General features: G+C 48.4%; 2 protein-coding genes across 12 annotated transcripts in view; both read left to right on the forward strand.

Annotated features, from left to right (window-relative positions):
* SEPTIN6 (septin 6) overlaps positions 1-7101 on the forward strand; it is a 34035-nt gene extending 26934 nt beyond the window's left edge. For 2 of the 8 annotated variants that reach the window (XM_040614398.1, XM_040614390.1), the window contains one exon: positions 5645-6312. In XM_040614398.1, the coding sequence (XP_040470332.1) occupies positions 5645-5693 (49 nt within the window). In that variant the 3' untranslated portion in view covers positions 5694-6312. Of the gene's footprint in view, positions 1-1324; positions 1369-3887; positions 4996-5050; positions 5158-5644; positions 6313-6585 lie in introns of those variants that run through there. The other 6 variants (XM_040614394.1, XM_040614393.1, XM_040614397.1 and 3 more) reach the window with 5 other exon arrangements.
* Positions 7102-8094: 993 nt separating this feature from the next.
* NKRF (NFKB repressing factor) lies at positions 8095-17180 on the forward strand. 4 transcript variants are annotated; one of them, XM_040613975.1, is made up of 5 exons: positions 8702-10585; positions 10722-10886; positions 11018-11108; positions 11932-12053; positions 14232-17180. In XM_040613975.1, the coding sequence occupies exons 4-5, from the start codon at positions 11948-11950 to the stop codon at positions 16217-16219; spliced, it is 2094 nt and encodes a 697-aa protein (XP_040469909.1). In that variant the 5' UTR covers positions 8702-10585; positions 10722-10886; positions 11018-11108; positions 11932-11947; the 3' UTR covers positions 16220-17180. The 4 variants fall into 4 exon arrangements, 3 of the variants coding, with proteins under 3 accessions (XP_040469911.1, XP_040469909.1, XP_040469910.1); XR_005830878.1 differs by lacking the exons at positions 8702-10585; positions 10722-10886; positions 11018-11108 and adding an exon at positions 8127-8443 and having other exon boundaries at positions 14232-16987; positions 17146-17180; XM_040613977.1 differs by lacking the exons at positions 8702-10585; positions 10722-10886; positions 11018-11108 and adding an exon at positions 8095-8443.
* The last annotated feature ends 2145 nt before the right edge of the window (positions 17181-19325 follow it).

Genomic DNA, 19325 nt, shown 5'->3' on the forward strand with positions numbered 1-19325 from the left:
GTCTTGTGGTCTGGGCTGTCTGCAGTGCCAATGCCAGGCTGCTAATGCTCTGCAGCTGGTCGGGAGCAGCCAGCTGTACAGCTGAAACAGTCCTCCCAGTTCACGTAGCAATCAGCAGGTCCTTTTCTTCTCACTTTGTGGTATGTCTCCCAAAACACAGTGCTGTGCCACCTTAGCATGTGTACAAAGAGTGGTGCACAGATAAACCAGGTTCTGGTTGCTTTACCACTGCCATAATCCCCTCTCTGCACATCCCTGGGGCAAATCCAGGGTAAATTCTGCCTGCGCTACACAGTCTTAAGTACGTGGAGAAGTGCTGTTAATATGAACAATACGGCATGTGCCCAGAGAGCTCACAGGACTGTGTGTCAGGGAAAATAGCCCTTGACTGTTAAGCTTGGAATCGAATGAGACAGGAGAGGGAAAACCCAGTAACCAGAAATCCTAGTTTAGTCTTTTTCGTTTTGAGGTGGAGCTGCTTTAGTGTCAACATTCTTTTGCGATGAGCAATTCGTGCTGCCCTTTTCTCGCTTGTTCGTTCCTTTTTCCACTGTGTATTTTGATTTGCGCTTTTGAATTACCTTCAGGGGGGTTTAGTATCTTTTCATACTGAGGAGCCTGAGACTGACTGGGGAAAGGCCTCTCTCCCCAGCCTGGACTGTATGAGGAGCACACAACTGAGTTCTTTCATGCTGAGAGCCCTCAGACATCCACATGCTGAGGACTGCAGACTTTAGCCCTGAGATCAGCCAGGGTCAGGAATGCAGAAAAGGGAGAGGGCATGCCCTTTAGTATGAGCCACTAGTTGCAGTGGCCCAAGTCACACTCTTGTTCCTAGAAGCAGTTCTGATCTCAGAAGAGCTCCTTGACACCAAGCACATTCATATGGAATATCATTGGTACCATCCTTGTTGGTTAAGGGCACAGAAAACTCTATGAAAGGGATAGGTTAGTGCTTGAGTAAGGCTTGGGAAGATACTAGGAGGCCTCTTTCTCCTCCAGGAAAATAGCTGTGTTAGAAATGGTGCTGCTTTATTTACTCTGTAACATCTCCAGTTGTCCTTAATAACTAATTTCAGTATTTAGATCATAAATATCTCTAACAATCCATTAATTTCACAAGCTGTAGCTTAATTGTATCTTGTTTACTAGTGGCTCACAGTACATTAGCCTTTTTTCTTTCACAGGTGACTCTGTTAAACCCAAGCTCTGTAATTTGCACTAATCATGACTTGGTTTTTTTTTTGTTTGTTTGGTGTTATTTTTTTGTTGTTGTTACATTATTCTCATCATTATTAGCTCTTACATGTATGCTGTTTTACAGTTAGCTGCTGTTTGGCTGCATGGTGCATGAGGCACATTGTCCTGGTAAGCGTCATTAACTAATATAGACCTCACAGTGGGATCAGTTACAGTTCCTAAAAAAGCAGATCCTGTGCAAGTCCAGAAGCCTATAAGTATTCTCTCTATCTTCCTCTGCTTTCACCCTTACTACACATGCTCTACCAGTCTCTTTCTACATAGGTACTTGTCAAAGAAGGGTTCAGTGAAGTCTGTCTTCAAAGATTCTGCAAAGTAAAATGCAGAGGGACTCAGTATTAGGACATGAAATGTAGAAAAATAAGGATTAGGTCCTCTCCCGTTTAAACCTTTCCAGCACTTTATTGGCTCTGTTTTCCTTATTCCATCTCCCTTAGAAAGAAATTATATTCTTTAATCACATAGGCCATGTTGATACTGTGGCAACAATTGCTATGGAGATGTGGTGCTGATGATAGCACCCAGCTAGCCATGCAAATGTCTTTTTCCTTTCTCCTCCTTCCCTCCCACCCCTCCAAGTTGTAGCGTTAACTTGTGGTTACAGTGCAGGTGAAAGTAGATGCAAGACTTCTATCCCTGCCCTTCACATACTGAAGGGTGGTAAAATTTGCCACACCTAGAGCTTTTCCTTTGTCCCAAAGCACCAGAGAATCACCAAACTGTGTGTGTACACGTGTGTGTGTGTATGTGTGAGGGGGTGTTAAAGAAGCTACAGCCAAGTAACCAGACCTAACCAAACCACTATTCACCTGCTGACCGATTACAGCTGATCATCCAAAACGACAAGATATGATGGACTGAGCATTTAGCACATAATGAAGGCTCTGAAGGTAGACTGAGAGACTTTATGACATTTTTAAGTGTCACATGGGTCACCCATGGATTGGATGTTCAGTTGCAGCAGATGGACTCAGACCCATGTTCCTGGCAGTCATGCCAAATGTGCCCACAGTTGGGTAAGGCTAGTGGTAGAAGAAAGTTGTATTCAAGATGTGTCCAGAAAGCCTACCAGAGCACTTTGCCCCTGAACAAGGCCAGCATCCGAGTTTCTGAGGACTTTTGCCAAGGTGTAGAGAGTTTCCACTGCAGCAGAGATTGTGGTGTTACGCTGTGAGTCTGTTCTGCTCCAGTTGCTGCAACTCTGTCTCTGGCTGCACGTGAGCAGGCATGTAAGGTGGCCACACAGTCATGGGCAGGCTTGTGGAATGGATAAGGTTGTCTGAAAGAGTTAACAAATCTGGCCATAAGCGTCCGCAGTGCAAAGTGCCAGCATCTGTTGTAAAACAAAGGCTCATTTAAACAAAGATGCGTAAGAAATGCACCTGCCTGGCAGGAGAGCAGCATCCTGGTAAGGCTTATTAGTTAAGCTGCTAATGACAGTGGTCTACTTACTGCAAGGTTGAGTGTGTTTAATTGAGCCTTTTTAATTTGCTGTTGATTCTCTGGTGAGAGGAAAAAGAAAGCTCCCACAGGAATGTCTTGCTTCTTGACAGAGCAGCAATACTAATTACGCAAGGCAAGGGTGACAGCACCCCAGGTGAGGTGCACAGGTGTCTCAGAGGAGGGACCTGTTGAAACAGCAGCACTTAACTGTAAAACGCTCTAAAACCTCAGCATTGAGTCCACCCTTCCCTGCAGACAAAGCTAGGATTTACTTTCTCTCCAGGGTACAGTCCAAACTAACTTAAGGTCTGCCCTTAAATAGGGAAAAGCTGGTTTCCAGGATTCCTTCCCTCTTAGCTCCACCAAGGGAAATGGAAAAGCGAGGAAACATTACGCTGTCAGTAAGAGGCATTTGAATTTGATTCCAATGGGACGTTCCACTTAACAGAAGAGCTTCAGAAGGGTCTTGCACTGACTCGAACTGGAGCTTGCTGTCATCTTGAGCGGTACAGTTGAATGAATGTCTCTGCTGCTAATGGTAACTGTAAAACAATGAAAAGAACAATTCTCTGCTTATCAGGCTCTGATAGTGAAAAAATAAGCTCAAAGAATAACAGTGTTCATTCTGGTGCTGAGTACAAAGGCACAGCTAAAGTGCAGTTAGAGTGAACATTACTGATTTGTGTTGGTTTTGGATTGCTTTTGGCAGCCCTCGTAACTACATGCTGTTGTACGCCAGGCTTTGAATCCCATGAAGTTCTTTGTTCCCACTATACAAATGCAGACAGTGCCTTTTTCAATGGGCATTTGTCATTGCTGAATTAAATATGTATAGATGGTACTTTTCCAGAATTCAGAAAAATACTCTCCATATTGATCCATAAAGTATTGCAGGGCTCCACTGTTTTGCAAGGATACAAACAAGTCACAGTTGATGAGTCCTGTAGCTTACAACACTGTGAAAGGATTGTTTTAGAAAATAAATTTGCTTCATCCCACTGCTGAGTGTGTGTGCGTGTATGCCTGTGACTGCATAAAGCATGTTTTGTAATCAAATTAAACCTTATTAACACTGAGCAACATTTCCTTTTTGTGTGTGTGTGTTAGGAAACATTTTTATTCTTATTTTGGTTTTTGTCATTAATCCATAAAACCATTAATCTGCCTTTTTCTTTCATTTTCAGTTCAGGTTTCCTGTAGAACCTTTCCCTTCACACCAGAAGCGAATGCCCCCACATTCGGTTAACACGCAGCTATGCCATTGTGCCTGTTTGCTCACCTTTACTCATTGCTCCCTTCCTGCGCTCACCGTTTTGTTTTAAGCGAGAGTCCGCACCCTTGGCTGTTCTGGGTTATGGTTGTTCTGGCGAAGAGCTCGGCAACAGCCTGCGTGGAACTGGCAAGAGGTGCTCATGGCTGATATCTCTTCCCCTTTGGGCAGTAGCAGGCTGCCGAGCGCTCGTAGGGCTAGCATCCCCTCTTCAAAATTGCTCGGCTTTTTGTCTCTCCCTCCGTTTTGTGCGAGGGCTGCATGGTAAGAGAGCGCGGCTGCTTGTTGGTGTGCATTTAGCCCCTGTCGTGGGACCGCTCTGAATGCCACCCGATGCTGCCATGGGGTGGGACGTGCTGTCTCAAGAGGCCAGCTGCCCTCTCTCCCCTTATTAATTTGCTGTATCTAACTCCTCATTACCATCCTGTGCCGCCATGTGTGACTCAATTTTAAAGGACTTTTTGCAAAAAAACTTGACATCCTCGCAGGCGTGGGCCTGAGTCCAGACCTCTAGTCCCCAGGCCTGGGGGATTCTCAAACTTGGATCCACGGTTTGCAACTAAGTGTTCTCTGAATGCTGCAGGGGTCACGAAGGATCTCTTGCCTTGTCTCCCTCTCAGTGTGCTGGCCTGGATGCACATCCTGGATCCAATCTCAGGGAAAGCTGGTCACCTTGCTGTACATATCAGTGTTTGTGAAGAAAGATGATGATGATGTTTCTTTTACTTTCTTCTCAGTGATTCCAACAATTTCTGGTTTTAATGCAAAAAGTATTACCTTAATTTTTTTTTTATTTGGCATCTGTTTAGAAGTTTGCAGGTGCTGGCAGGTTGCTTCTCGTATTTTCTATTCAGCAAAAGCCTTGTTTTAATGCAAGATTTGCACTGAGAAGGAGGGTGTTTTGCTCACGGGGGCCAGGAGTTCACTCTGGCCAAGTGCAACTGTGGTTTGCCTGTAGGTGTCTTCTCTGTGTATTTCTGGATGAGTTTTGTTTTTAAATAAAGACTTCATCAGACAGTGAATTCTGGTTAACATTTACTTCTTTTGTTTTTTGTTTTCTTTGCCCTTCTTTTACAGTAACCCATGGCTCTGTACTGAGTAGTTACCCCTGAATACAATGGGCTGGAATGGACCTTCATTTACTTGTTAAATCGGAGGGTCTAATAAAGCGTGACAGCATTTCAGCTGTGACCTTTCCATGGTGTTACCCTTGCTCTCTTCTATATCCTCATTGTGATTCTGTCTTTACTATGTACTGGTGGTTATTGCTTTTATTAAACAATGTAAAATTAGTCCTAACAAGGTTTTGGATGCAGCAACTTTAAATCCTACCCCCTTTTTTTTTTTTAACTTCCCCCTACAATTAATGGATTTCCCTTTCTCCTGGTCCCTCTTCACCCAGATAAATAAGGGATGTGGAAATAAGTTCTGTGAGTTATTTTTGCTGGCAAAATAACAACACAGCTTAAATGTATTTATTGGTGACGTTAGAATGATGACACCACCTTAGTTTAATTATCACATAGTTGAGAGATAAAAAACCCCCTCTTTTCTCTTTATACTTGATGTAATTTTCATGACAGCATCTGTCTTTTTTTATTTGCTTTTATTTTTTATTTTGCTAATTCATGCTACCTGAAGACTAGCATTTAATCCTCATTTCCATTTCAGACTTGCTTGTTGTGACCCTGATCCTTCAGTCACACTGTGTGCAGGCTAAGTTCTCTGTATGTGGGTGCATCCACACGTCCTGACCCTGCTGAAAGATCAGGATGCATGCTGCCAAATAGTTTCAACAAAAACCCTGCAAACCCTGGGTTTTTGGAAGATGAGCATACCTCAGACCTAGCCGTGATAGGTAATGCTGATTTTAGCGCAAGGCACTGCTGGGAGTTTTACTTGAAAGGTAGTCTGGATGATGCCGAAGCCTCATGAGTGGTTTCTGCATACGATGCGTTAGTCTGGCTCGCTGCTTGCGGCGGCAGCAAACTTTACGCAGTAGCCCCGATCACGCAACAGCCTGGCCTCTGTTTCTGGCAGCCAAGGCAGTTAAAACTCTTGATCGCCATGTATATTCTCAGGTATTCTGTTTTGCCATAAATACAATTTTATTTCCCCTAAAAAGCTTTGACTGTTTCGTGGGTTTGTTTTTGTGGGGTATTTTAAAGCAAATTAAAATAATGTATTTACTATTCAATAATTCTTCGAGTATTTACTACAAGTTTTGACTTGCTGTCAAATGTTGGCTTGCTGCCAAAACCAGTCGGTGTCAGTCTGTCAGTGATTTCTAGATTATCTGCTAAAAGAACCATTTAATGTGGCTTTTTCTTTTTTTTTTTTTATGAAACTGCAGGTCACTAGCTGTTCTTCCTGACCGTTTGCCTTACTAGAATGTTACTTAAAGTTACATAAAGTCTTTTTAAAGACTTCAAAGGGAAAACGTTTTTACTTGTGTGATTTCCTTGAAGTACTTGAGCTACCACAAGGAGGTTCCATCTCTCCTCTGTCAGCTGTTTTCATGTTGCATCTCTTTTTCTTGCTTTTTGAATGTCTTTCTCTTTTTTGCTAATCTTCTGTTTTTTTCTCTTTTTTCCCCTTTTCTCTCTCTGTAGCTTTTTTTAATCTGTCTTCGCCAGCTGCACTGGGTCTGAGGGAGAAGACTGCCACTTCTAGAAGAGTTTAAGGGTGTTATGTCTGGGGAGGGGGGGGGGAAATCTTCAGTGTTAGTGTATTGGGAAGAAGCTCTTTTACTGACTTGCATGATAGCTAAAATTGAAGTGTCTTGTAATTTGTGTGACAAGACAGGGTAATACGGGGGGAACTGGTTGTTTAACTGGGATTTTGAAGAGCAACAGAAATGATGTTTGGACTAACAATGTAGCGAATACATTTTCAAACATTGTTACGGGCATATTTTTTTTTCTAATTTTGTCTTTAATAATGTAAATGTCATGGGCTTCCATGAGGTGTGAAGCCTAAGGAATATTTTCAATATGCGGTCGTTCGATTGGTTTTGGAAACTGTGCATTCAGAGTCAAAGGAAATACAAACACGGTGCAATTTGCTCTGCTGGCAGCCACGAAATCATTTTAACAAAGAAATAAAGTAAGAAGAATTATGTGTTTTCATTGGTGTCCTCCTGTGTCTCACCACCTTACGGAACAGGCTGCGGTACTGTGTTGGGGTTTTTCCCTAATGAAACCTCTTGTTCTTTGAAGTTAGAAAAAAGTTAGTGGCACCAGAAGGGAGAGGCGATGCTGGCAGCCGGTACCGTAGGCACAGTGACGGGCGCGGGTGCCCGGGAGCGCACAGGCCCCAGCCCTCACGCCTCAGCCCGCTGGCCCGTGGCCCTGCCCGGCCGCCACCATCTCCTCTCCCCATGCCGGGGCTGTGGCCTCGGTACAAAGGCGCAGAGCCCGGTTTACGCCGCCAACCCTGAGGAACCAGCGCTGTTCAACCCCATACCTTTATAAATTTCATGTAAATTTAAATAAAAAATGTGAAAGGCAGCATGCGTGCGGTCGTGTTTGCTGCTGGCGCGGTCGCTGTGGGGCTGAGGGTGCCCGCAGGGCCGGGGGGCTCAGCCTGGCTTCGTGGGCACCGGGGGTGGCAAGGGCGGTTCTCCGGGGGGAGGCACCCCACCTCGGGCCCGCCAGGCTGCCTGCAGCGCCCCGGGGCCGGCGGCTGGCACCCGGCGCTACGCTGCCTGCCCGGGGCGAGGCCCGCGGAGAGCGAGGGGAACCCGGCCTCTCGCTCCGGCACCGCGGGGCCCGGCGAGCAGGAGCCTCTGGGGCGGCACCCGGAGCCGGGCGGGCGGGGCCGTTCTCCCCGCCCCGCCGCTTCCCCCGGCGGCCTGTGGGGGGCCGCGGCTCGGTCCCCGCCGCCGCTCGGCGCCCTGAGCGGCCCGGCGGCAGCCGCCAGGGGGCGCGGGGCAGCGGCGGCGTGTGGCGCGGCGTGTTCTCGCGGCGTCTCGCGCGCTCGTGACGCGCGGCCACGTGACGCGGCGCCGGCCGGGCCGCTCCGCGCGGGTGACGGGGGGTACCGGGCCGCGGCGGCGGGCGGGGGGCGCGGGGGGGCCGGGCCGAGTGGCGGGGGGGGGGGGGTGGGGGGGGGGCTGAGGGCGGGCGGCGCTCCCCGGCGAGCCGCGGCCTGGTCCGCACGTGGGGCCTGGTTCCCTCCGGCACGCCCGGGCCGCTTCCGCCGCCGTGAGCGCCTGTGCCCTGCGGCTCGGCACCCACCGGCGGGGGCGGGACCGTCCGCCGAGCCGCCGCCCGCCATGCCGCCGCCGGAGCCGGAGCAGGTGCCCGAGTCGGTGCTGGAGCAGTGGCGGCAGTACAACGAGACCGAGCGGCAATGGGGGCTGCGCCGCCGCTTCATCCTCCGCCACCTCCACGGCTACCCCGGCGCCGCCATCGACCAGCTGCTCTCGCTCTCCGTCCTCTGGACCAACCACATCTTCATGGGCTGCAGGTGAGGCCCGGCGGGACGGCACCGGCACCGGGCTGCCGCCGGGCGGGGGCTTGGCAGCCACGGTGGGGCCGGGGGCAGGCCCTGAGGTGGGCCCGGGGCCGCGGGGGAGGCCCTGAGGTGGGCCCGGGCCCTGAGGCGGCCGCCCGGGGTGGCTGTGGCGGGCCCCGCTGCCTGCCAGGCGTGTGGGCCCCGGGGTGCCAGCCCGGCTCCGCGGGACCCCCCAGGCCTGGGGCGGCCTGTCCCGCTGCCCGGAGGTGCGGCAGGAGTTTGAAGCCGGGGCCGGGCGAGGAGAAGCGGCTCCGGCTCCCGTCGTGGCCCAGGGCTGCTCGGCTCAGCCTGGGCCCCAGCCGGCTTCTGCAGTGACGGCGGAAGGGGCTGGGGCAGAGCTTCGGTTCCCGGGTAGTTTTCTTGGCTCGAACATGCGTATGTGGAGGGGAGCAAGCTGCTGAGAAAGTCTATAGATGTGTTTTGAAAGTAGTTTCTGATGTCCCACCCCTGAAGACTCGTTAAGCGTGTGGTATTGTGCTTTGTAATTTAAGTGAAAGTGGCCCTCCAAACCTCCGGCAGCCTATTCAGTCCCCTTAAAGCTCAGTTTTTCTGAGAGAAGAGGTTTTCCTTCGCCAGGGTTACTGCTAACACGCAGAAACCACCGTGCTGTCACCACTAGCAAGGTTGCAGAGATCTGTAGGAACGTCACCCCTTCCCAACTGCCACTACTGATGTTGCGATTATTTTTAACTGGACATAAGGCTTTAAAGACAGAGGCAACTGCTTAACGACTAACTTCAGCAAACTGTGCAGGGACGGAGGAGCTTGTAAACACTAAAGGGCACGTAGTTTGACTTGTATTAACGTTACTGTCCTGAAGCCTTGTTGGGCAGGATTTTGTGTTATTTGTACACAGCCACGCCAATGACTTTAAATGTAGACGTGCATGTTTTCTTCTTTCTTTCAAATCCAATACTAGACATTTCTGCTCTGCAAGCACCAAAATTGAACATAGTTTTAAAACAGCTTCACATTCTAAAGCCTGAGTAGTATCTTCTTAAGCTTTATAGTCTCTTGGTCCATCAGCTCATCTTAATGTGTTTATGTGCAGTCTTAATGGCACACTGTCTTTGCGACAGTGCTTTTGGGAATCAATGCAATAATATAGTTACGGGGGGGCTGATGACAGAAGTGAAGAACTGTGTGCCAAGATCTCAAATCCTAAAAAATGATGCAACTTAAGCCTGTAAGCACATGTACTTTCCCTGATGAACATCTCTATCTGTAGCTCTCAGGGGAAACGTGAGCAATAGATTTAGGCACGATGCAGTGCAGAGCCATTATCAGCGAGGATGTGTCCCCAAACCTTGTGTTGTGCATGAATGTGAATGCACTACACTGGCACGTGCACTTGGCAGCTTTACTTAAGATTTGTCTGGGGAAGGGAGGAGACCCACAGCTTTCTCTGGAACTGCTTTTTGCTGCTTGGGGAGAGCTGTTGTTGCTGTATCAAGTGAATAACTTCAAAGTTTGGGGAGTTTTTGTTGGTTTGAGTTCATTGGGTTGGCTTTTGGTTTGTTTGGCTTGGTTTGTTTTGTGGGTTTTTTTTAAAATGTTGAGCATGTGCTAGCTGAAGGCAGTCTGTTCATTACAGTCTTTGCTGATGAAACGTGAAGGTGTGTTCTGCTGGGGGATGACATGGAAAATGTCCAGAAAGCTTAGAAAACATGGTCTGTGAGGAAGGCGTTCAGTAACAGGATCCATTTAGCTTAGGGGTGGATGAGAGAAGATGCCTTGTGTTATCAGGTGTGTTAAAAGTGGCTGAAAAATGGAGAGGGGGGAAGCAGGGAGCATTGTGCTCCAGAGCTAGAGGGATGAGGATAAGAGGTGACATTTAAGTTAACGCCCAGGAGACTTTTAGGCATTGGAGGGATAGGGTTCCTCCGCCTCCATGTGCAGTCAGTCACCACAACCTGAGATGTCTAAGGCCAGGTTAGACAAACACGTTGGGACTGGTCGATGTTCCCCCATGCAGAAATCTGAGCCCCAGGTATCTCCATCTTTTGTGAAGAAGAGAGGCACGCTCACGTCAAATCTAAGGCTGTTCTTGCACCCTGCTGGAAAAGGGTATTGTCCTTCATGTTCCCATCACAGGTAATGTATTCTTCTCTCTGTAAGCCAGGGAGAGGAATAGAGATTCCTGCCCCGCTCCCTTCTGGCTGTGGGAGAATGAGGGTATTGCCACCATCGGGCACCCTTTGATCCCTCTTGGCATTTTCTTCCCATGTAGGGTTCCACTGCCTCGCTGCCGGGGGCTGAGCTGTGCTGTGTACCTTCAGATGAAGCAGGGACCACAGTAGTGTGTATTCAGAGTTCTCTCCCAGTAATTTGAATGGATCTTATTTCTGCCTGGCCCTCTAAATCAGGAACAGGAAGGGCATTTCTTGAGTGGAGCGTGAGTACATTTCCAGAGCCCTTGGAACAGCAGTATTTAAAAGCTCATGCAAGTTACTGCAGCTTTAGCTGCTGGGACAGTTGTGGACTCCTGTCCGTGGGCAGTGACCTGATGTTTTTTGCCTTTTGAAGGTGAGCGGACCACACAGCAGGTGCAAGATTGCTTTTTCTTCTTTGTGAACCACAGTGTGAAGCTGTCAGAGGCTAGTTTCAGGCCATGTTTGTAAGTTCTCCTTGCTTAGAAAAGTTTGGGGTTTTTTCTTGTTCAGCTTCAGCGTGTGCACACGGCTTGATGTGACAAATTCCCAGAGTGGTGGAAAACTGAGATGGTCAGCGTTGTGAGGCCAAGAGGGATGGGGTCGTACAGTGCGTGTCCTGCCTGTGTGGAACTGCAGGCATGCTGCAGCAGGGTCAGGGTTTGCACAGAGCTCGATACAGCCACCTCACGTCTGTCGTGGCTCAGAGATTTGGAACGTTTCAGTTACAGCTACCAAGCTAGAAATTAGTATGGCTTTTTAAAGAGCGGTCGATAAAGGCTGAGCAGTGCCTTTGTCATCTGACATCTGCAGCGTCAGTATTGGTGACGTGCAGTCTGTGGCTGCTGACCCAGACAAGACTTCCGTGCCAGTCAGTCGCTCCGGTGTTTAGTTCACTGATGCTCTGATGCCCACGGAGACGACGACTCCTCCACACCCCTGCATTCCTTAGTGTTCCTAGTAACTCTGCCAAATGTTGTGTTTTGACAGATAATGTATTTAAGTCTAAAACACTGTCAGTTTGGTGGCTTTATGGTTTGTTATTCGCAAATGTGTTCACTTGGAGCCAGGTAGCTTGTTAGTTGGTGTGCCGGCTCTCTGCCAGCACTGAGCTAGCCTGGGGCCTGTGGTCAGGTTCCATGATAATATTCTGGCAAAATAGGGGAAGTGTCTCCCTTGCATCAAGTACTATGTCTCAGGCAGCTTTAGTTCTTGTTTTGCATAATAAAAGCTTGTGTGTGTGTTGCTGTGGGACCAGTTCTAAAGTGGTTTGCTGTTGAATCCACACAGATATGGCTTGCAGGTCATGGAGAAGGTTCTCAAGATGGCCGAAGGCATTGATATTGGGGAAATGAGGACATACGAGTTGGTCCCTAGCAGGAAGCTGAAAAGACACCACTCTCCGTCTGACAGTGAGTATATCTGCCTGTGTGTCAAAGGAGATACTCTTCCCTGTCACTGTTTGGTGGGCATTTGTGGGAGCATGGGGAGAGTGGTGTGCCATGGGGCCACCTCCGAGAGAGCCAGCATGGCAAACTGAAAAGCAGTAACCATGATGTACTCTGCTAGACTGCAGTTGCTTCCCCTCCTCTGCCATTTGTGGGGTGTACATAAGTCATGCAGAGTTCCGTTTTTACTTAAGAAAATGTAGTTTTTCATTGAAATTACCAGGTGGTTGATTTTTCCTAGTGATAGTGTTAGGGAGTTGAATCTATGTAATTTCAGTTCAAGGGAATTGAATCTATGCCCTTCTTCGCTGTGGTGAGGAGCGATGTTCTGACCTGAGAAGGGACTGTACATGTGCATGGAGACATGGGGTTTAGCTTTTTGACTTATGACCTGCCTGGAGCATTGCAGGGACATTAATTTATTTCTTTGTTGTTTTTATTTTTTTCTCCCTGCTGGGCCTCGAAGAGACCTGCATATGTCAGCCCAGTCCCCTGCTCTCAGGGGTCAGTGTTCCAGCTGTAGCTTTTCCAGTGGAGGAAATGCAGCAGGCAGAGGGGCTGGTGGTTCAGTGGCTCCATCCGCTGCCTCCTCTCCTGCACCTTTGGAGCTTTCCGCCCCTCTCTTGGGCGGGAGGGGTGGGGGAATTGTTGATGTGTGCAGGTTGTGGGTGTGAGCAGGCAGGCCCTTGCTTTGTGAGGCAGTACCAGTAGTTTGGCTGTTTAAAGGACAAATGGTCAGAAAGCACAGGACTCCTCTAGGCTTGGATATAATCCCTAGCTCTGCCAAAGTTTCCTCCCTGATTTTGACACCCAGCAGTCTTTCTGTGCTTCCATGGGCCAGCTGCAAAACTGAGAAAACCACTGCTTTTCTCCCGTGTTTTGTCTCTCTCAGGCAGCAGCTCTGAGGCTGAGGGGAAGGGTTCCCTATTGCATGTTACACAGACAGTGTTAAAAGCTGCTCTGCTGGTGAGAGCCTTTAGATTCTGCTGCAGTGCAATCATCAAAATACCAAACCGAGCAAGAAATTTAAACCTTGCCATAATTCATCAAAACTGATGACTGAAGGATTTAACACATGTGTAAGAGCTTTCTCACCTGATCTAAATGTGAAGGCCTGTTTATGCCGCATGCAAAGTGGGTTTTGCATCTGCAGTGCACCGGGCTGTGATAAATACGCTATGGTAGTGTGGTGTCTAGACAGATGTGTTGCCTGACCTATATTATGGTTGCACACATTGGCAGTGGATTAGGCAGCTCATTCCAGGGTGCTGAGGTGGCCTTTTGCTCCTCTGATGAAATTACACACATGTACCGCTTCAGTGTGTGGGGGCTAAATCTTTCCCATGAGAAGTCTTGTATAACCATCTTTTAGATGTTACATATTTGCTTATCAGCTATTTGATTCTCATTTTCTGCAGTAGCTGTGCATCTCAGGATATTCTGCCTCATTGGCATTTCTTCTGGTTAAGAAACAAGAGGTCTACCAGTAATGTGTAATGGGCCCCCCCGGCCGCTGCAGCTGTCGCCTGAGGCTCGGGCAGATTTCTCCATGTTTGGTGTCCTTCAGCCAAGGGTAGTTATATTTACAGAAAATATGCTTCTATTAACACTGTCATTAACAGCCCTGCGTGTTTTGGAAATGAGGGTTCAGTGTCACTGTGTTCCTCCATCAAATGAGAAGACCTGAAGATCATGTAGTTTATCTGAGATCATCCTGCAACCCTGTGGCAGAGTCAGAGCTGAGGCTGCAGTCCTGCTCTGTTCTGTCTTTATTGGCCATAGTTTTTACTTGTTTTAGTAGCTTTGAATGGATTAACAGCAGAAACGACTGGATGGGTTCGGTGGGCAATGTTGCAGGGCAGACCAGGTGATCCGGACCTAAAATTCACGCAACTAAATATGCAGAGATTCTTGTATGGTAGTTGTGGAGCTGGAAATCCCACTGTAGCGACCTGCACAAGGATGAATGGTCTTATTTGACCAATTGTGCATGTCTTCAGAGAGAAACCTTTTGGTTTGTGGCTAAGAAGTGGGAATCCTGTGTTCAGAGCCTGCAGGCTCCTCCTGGAGAACACTCTCCAAAAACATTGTCTCCCTGTCATAGCACGTATTGTGATCTTGTCATTTTCTTCCACCCCATAGGTCCAGAGCTGGAAGAGATTCCTGAGCCACCCAAAAAGATGGCCCCCAGGTTCCGGGTGCGACCGCGTTTTGAGCCCATACACTTTGTCACCAGTGCTGAGAAGGACGACAGGAAGGACGATTCTCTGGACAACCAAATGCAGGAGGTGAACCAGGAGGCAAATACAAACAGCATAGCACAGCCAGTTGAAAACTGTACAAATTCGTTGGCGAGTGCACGGGAGGCGGATCCCCAGCTCTCCAACTCAGCTGGGTTTGGCTTTGCAGGCCAGGCAGCAGCAGCCCAGAAGGTTGTGAATAGTGTGGACTCTACCACAAGCAGCGTGTTGCAGGCTTCTGTTTCTCCTTCAACTGTCCAGTCTGCATCAGAGACTTTCCCTCCGTCAGCTATAATGCTGAAGCAGAGTTTTATCGAGAAACTGTCAGCAGCTATCTGGAAAAATCTTGCTAACCCAGATGCAAACACCGGGACTGATAAAATTAACTATACGTATCTTTTGACACGTTCGATTCAGGCATGCAAGACAAATCCTGAATATATTTATGTTCCTCTGAAAGAAATCGCCCCTGCTGACCTCCCCAAGAGCAAGAAGCTCCTAACAGATGGCTTTGCTTGTGAAGTGCGGTGTCAGAATGTCTACCTGACCACCGGTTACGCTGGCAGCAAAAATGGATCCAGGGATCGAGCCGCAGAGCTGGCAGTCAGGCTGCTGAAGAAGTCTGTGGAAGTTAGAGTCATTCAGCGGAAGTTCAAGCACACCTATCACGAAGACTTGGTGGTGTGTGAGGCAGGCGTGAGCCGCCCAGATTTCCCTCCTGCTCTCAAACCTCACGAGGAGTTTGTAGTTGCCAACAGGGACTGTGTCCCGATGCAGCCTGGGACTGAATCCGTGAAAGGTTCCACTAATACCAACAAACACTGGACTAGTTTTGTCCTCACGGAGAATGCCAGCGATGCAATAGGAATACTTAACAATTCTGCCTCATATAACAAAATGTCTATTGAATATAAATACGAATTAATGCCCAATCGCTCGTGGCGGTGTCAAGTGTATCTACAAGATCACTGCCTCGCTGAGGGCTTTGGCACTAAAAAGACCAGCAAGCATGCAGCAGCTGAGGAGGCACTGAAAATTCTGCAGAAGATGCAGTCAAATATAGCAGCCATCAAAGTGACCCAGGTTCAGAAAGTGGGCTGCTCATCACGGGGCTCTGGGAGGAAGAAGGACCTGAAGGACCTCGTGATTTATGAGAACTCCAGTAACCCGGTGTGTACGCTGAATGACACTGCCCAGTTCAACAAGATGACGGTGGAGTACGTTTTTGAAAGGATGACTGGCATGCGATGGAAATGCAAGGTGCTGCTTGAAGATGAATTCATCGCAGAAGCAGTTGGAGTGAAAAAATCTGTCAAGCATGAGGCAGCAGAGGAAGCTGTGAAAATCCTCAAAAAGACTCAGCCAACTGTTGTTAATAACCTAAAGAAAGGCACCGTCGAAGATGTCATCTCCAGAAATGAGATTCGGGGTCGATCAGCAGAGGAGGCTTTCAAGCAGAAGATCAAAGAAGACAACATTGGGAATCAAATTTTAAGAAAAATGGGTTGGACAGGGGGTGGCCTAGGGAAAGACGGCGAAGGCATTAGGGAGCCTATTTCAGTGAAGGAGCAGTTCAAAAGGGAAGGACTTGGGCTTGATGTTGAGAGGGTGAACAAAATCGCTAAGAGAGATATTGAAGAGATCATTCGAAACTATGCACGCTCAGAGAGTCACATTGACTTGACTTTCTCTAGAGAACTGACCATGGATGAGCGGAAGCAGATACATCAGATCGCCCAAAAATATGGTCTTAAAAGTAAATCTCATGGGCAGGGGCACAACAGATACTTGGTGGTAAGCAGGAAGCGGCGCAAGGAGGATCTGTTAGACCAGCTGAAGCAAGAAGGCCAGGTTGGACATTACGAGCTCATTATGCCTCAAGCAGACTGAGGTCAAGTGTCCCATTTGACCAGAGACTGAGCTTCCTAGATACTTAATTAAAGAAAGAGATGCTGCATTTTTTTGTTGTTGGATTATATTAACGTTTGATTCTTTTACTTCGTTAATATAATTTCTAAAATGTTGTTAGACGTTTAGAACTGACCAAGTTCTGTTCGAGTATGTTAGCACAACCCCAAAGCAGTAGTGCTGTCACTGTATGTGTCTTTGATATTACTTGTTCCTTCACATTTTAATAGTTTTGTAATAGCAAAACCACACATCCAATGAGAAGGAATTTGACATCATTTAAAATTACAGTTCCCTTATTCTTCTGACAGAGGAAGGAGGAAAAAAAGCCTTTTTTTAAAAAAAAAAAATAAAAATTAAAAAGCAAAGGAAATGCAGTCTGGGGAAATAAACCTGTATGTAAAGCTGGTATTAATGACAAAAAAAATAAAGTTTTATTTCTGGAAAAAAGCAGGATTTGTCACACTGTGTAAAAAAAAAAAAAGTAGTATGGAAGCTGCATTTATTCTTGAGAAGTATATGTAGCGAGGTCTTGTCTCCACTGTGTATGTACGTAGAGAGATTCCTTAACCAGTGCAACAGCACAGGGTTATTCATACATTTGTACCTTGAGTCTTCCGTCCTGCGAATTACTGAATGTGCCATAATCGTCAGTGTATCAGACTAAGAGAATTCCAGTGCATTTTCACCTTGGAGCGCTGCTTGACATGTGCAAATACCACGGTGAAGTGTGAAATATAAAAACTGGAGGTAAATGCAGAACCCACGCTCGAAGATGCTGGTGTAGCTTGTGGGGACTGTTATATAACTTATTTTTTTACTTTGAATATAAGCTCTTTAATCCTGAGCAAAATCAAGTCTGTGCCTAATTATTTCTCTACTCCCTTACTGTACCTGTGCTTGTCAAGGACGCTTCACAAGTAAACTTTTTCTGGTGTTGCTCCGATGCGTGGTGTGAGTCTGGCGTCTCTCCAGGACTGGCGCGCGCTGCCGGGAGGCCGGAGGGCTCCTCTCCCCGCCAGGGAAGCAGACTGACCTCTGCCTGTGCCGTTCCACCAGCAGCACCACAGGACACGGTGCTTTGTGAGCCTTGGAGGAACGCTCGCTGCGTGCCTGGAAAACATCCAGCTTAGGAATTGACCTTGGAAGAGCTGAAAGTGAGACGTGCCTAGAGATGCTGCGGTGTTTCTGTCACAGTAAGGCACGCTGGTGATTCTTCAGCATGAAGCCAGTCCTAATGAAGTATTTTGTCTCTTCTGTTGCGTCGTGTCTCAGCTATTGCTTTTGTTTTTATGCTGCCTGTGTTTGTCTCTCCCGTCTGATGTCATCCTCTAGTTTTTTTCCTCACCTCCTGTTCCGTTTTCTTTTTAAATACTCTCAGTGCTGAGGAGAGAGTGACTGACCTCTACTGATGAAGCAGAACATCCTGGTGATGTGCAGTTAGAGGCATTTTCATCCCTACAGCATGGAAAGGAAGAGGCTGCCCTGGCAGGTAAGACTTGCTCAAGGAAGAAAAGAGCAAGCGTTTGTGCCTCTGCCTGGATGGCTGCAGCACAGCTGCTGCCAGCTCTTGGAGTTCTGATTTAAAACCACGCTGCTGTCTTTGTTGTCAAAAAGTAATCTGGCAGTTCATCCTGAAAGTATGTTGGCTTTTGTTGTTTACGAGTTTTTGCGTGCACTGCTCCTGCTCTCTGCTTCCGAATCCTGTTCCCGAGAAGGCAGGGCTCTAGCAGATGGCGATGTAGGAGTAGAAGGAGCCTGGTACTTTTTAGGCGATATTCCTGCAAGCCGGGGTGCAGCTCCCCCTCCCTAACTTGGCTATGCAGCAGGTCTTCAGAGCTTGGTGCTGCCAAGTAAGGCAGCAAGTGCAGCACTGCAGTATTTGGGGTAAAAAAGCCCTATTTTGGGGAGGGGGAGTGGCTAATTGTGATGGTGCTTCACCAGGATTAGCTGCCCAGCATGAGGCTGCACAGGGTGTTGCTTTTCCTGGCTAGTGGCCGTGGCTCTGGGCCACCTGGCTTTGCTGAGCACAGTACCTCTGTGCCGGACCCGCCTGCTGCCTCCCTGGTTAGTTGGGGGCCTGGCTGGGTGACAGGGGGTCAGCGGTTTGAGCGGGGGGCTGTAGCTGTAAGCTTTCTGGAGAGCCACTGTGGGACTTTTGTGACGAAGGCCTTACCTAAGAAGGGTGTGAAGTGGGGTTTTGTATTTATTTTCAGCTCGGTACTGCTCTTGTTTCTGGCTGCCTTATGTGTTCGGTCTATCCTTTCTCTTTTTAGTAGCTAGCAAGACACATACAAAAAGGGAGGGACTGATCCAAGGGCTTCTGTGGCTGTCGGATGACTTGGCCTGTCCAGGAAGGGTTCTACTTGCAGGAACGGTTGCAGCTGGTGTAGGGGCAATGGTTGTGGTGCTGCTGGTTGGCTCTGGTCGCCCTGAGGAGCGCAGCGCAGGGGGTGGCGCTTGGGGCCTATTTTTGCGCTGATCTGTAACTTGGTGGGTGCGAGGAGTGGGGGAAAACCTTGCGCAGGGAATGCTGCAGGAACAAGTGTGGTGACTAGAGGCAGCATGGCTCCGGCCCTCTGCGGTAGGGGGACCAGTTAAAGACACTGCCCCTGAGGGGCAGGGGTAACGGTAGGCAGGGCTGCAGGGGTAAAAGGCTGCTCTAGGTAAGACGGAAAGGCCTGTCCGGGGGAAGGAGCTGTTGTCACAGCAGGGGTAAATCCCGACTGATAGAGCCTGGCAGCTTCTACCTTAACTGTAGAGCTAAGCAGCAGTACCGGCTTTTGTTAGGCATGAGTCTAAATCCTGTTCTCCCCCTCATAAGGCAGGAGGAAAATAAATACGATTCCTGTATCAGTTCATTACTGAGCCCAAGTTGCTGTAACTAACTCGTTTCATAGGCTCCTTTGCTGACAGCTCACCCCTCACAGGCACGACAGGGTGCTGAGCTTCCTGCAAGTGGTTTTTGCTCAGGCTTGTGCCTACTCCTCCGTTTCTCTGCTGGTTAGTTGATCCCAGCCACTCTTTCCTCCTCTGCCCCTCACGCCTCCTGGCTGGCAGGGCCGAGCTTGTTACCCCTGCGCTACAA

The sequence above is a fragment of the Falco naumanni genome, chromosome 14 (genome assembly GCF_017639655.2).
Source record: "Falco naumanni isolate bFalNau1 chromosome 14, bFalNau1.pat, whole genome shotgun sequence".
NCBI lineage: Eukaryota > Metazoa > Chordata > Aves > Falconiformes > Falconidae > Falco > Falco naumanni.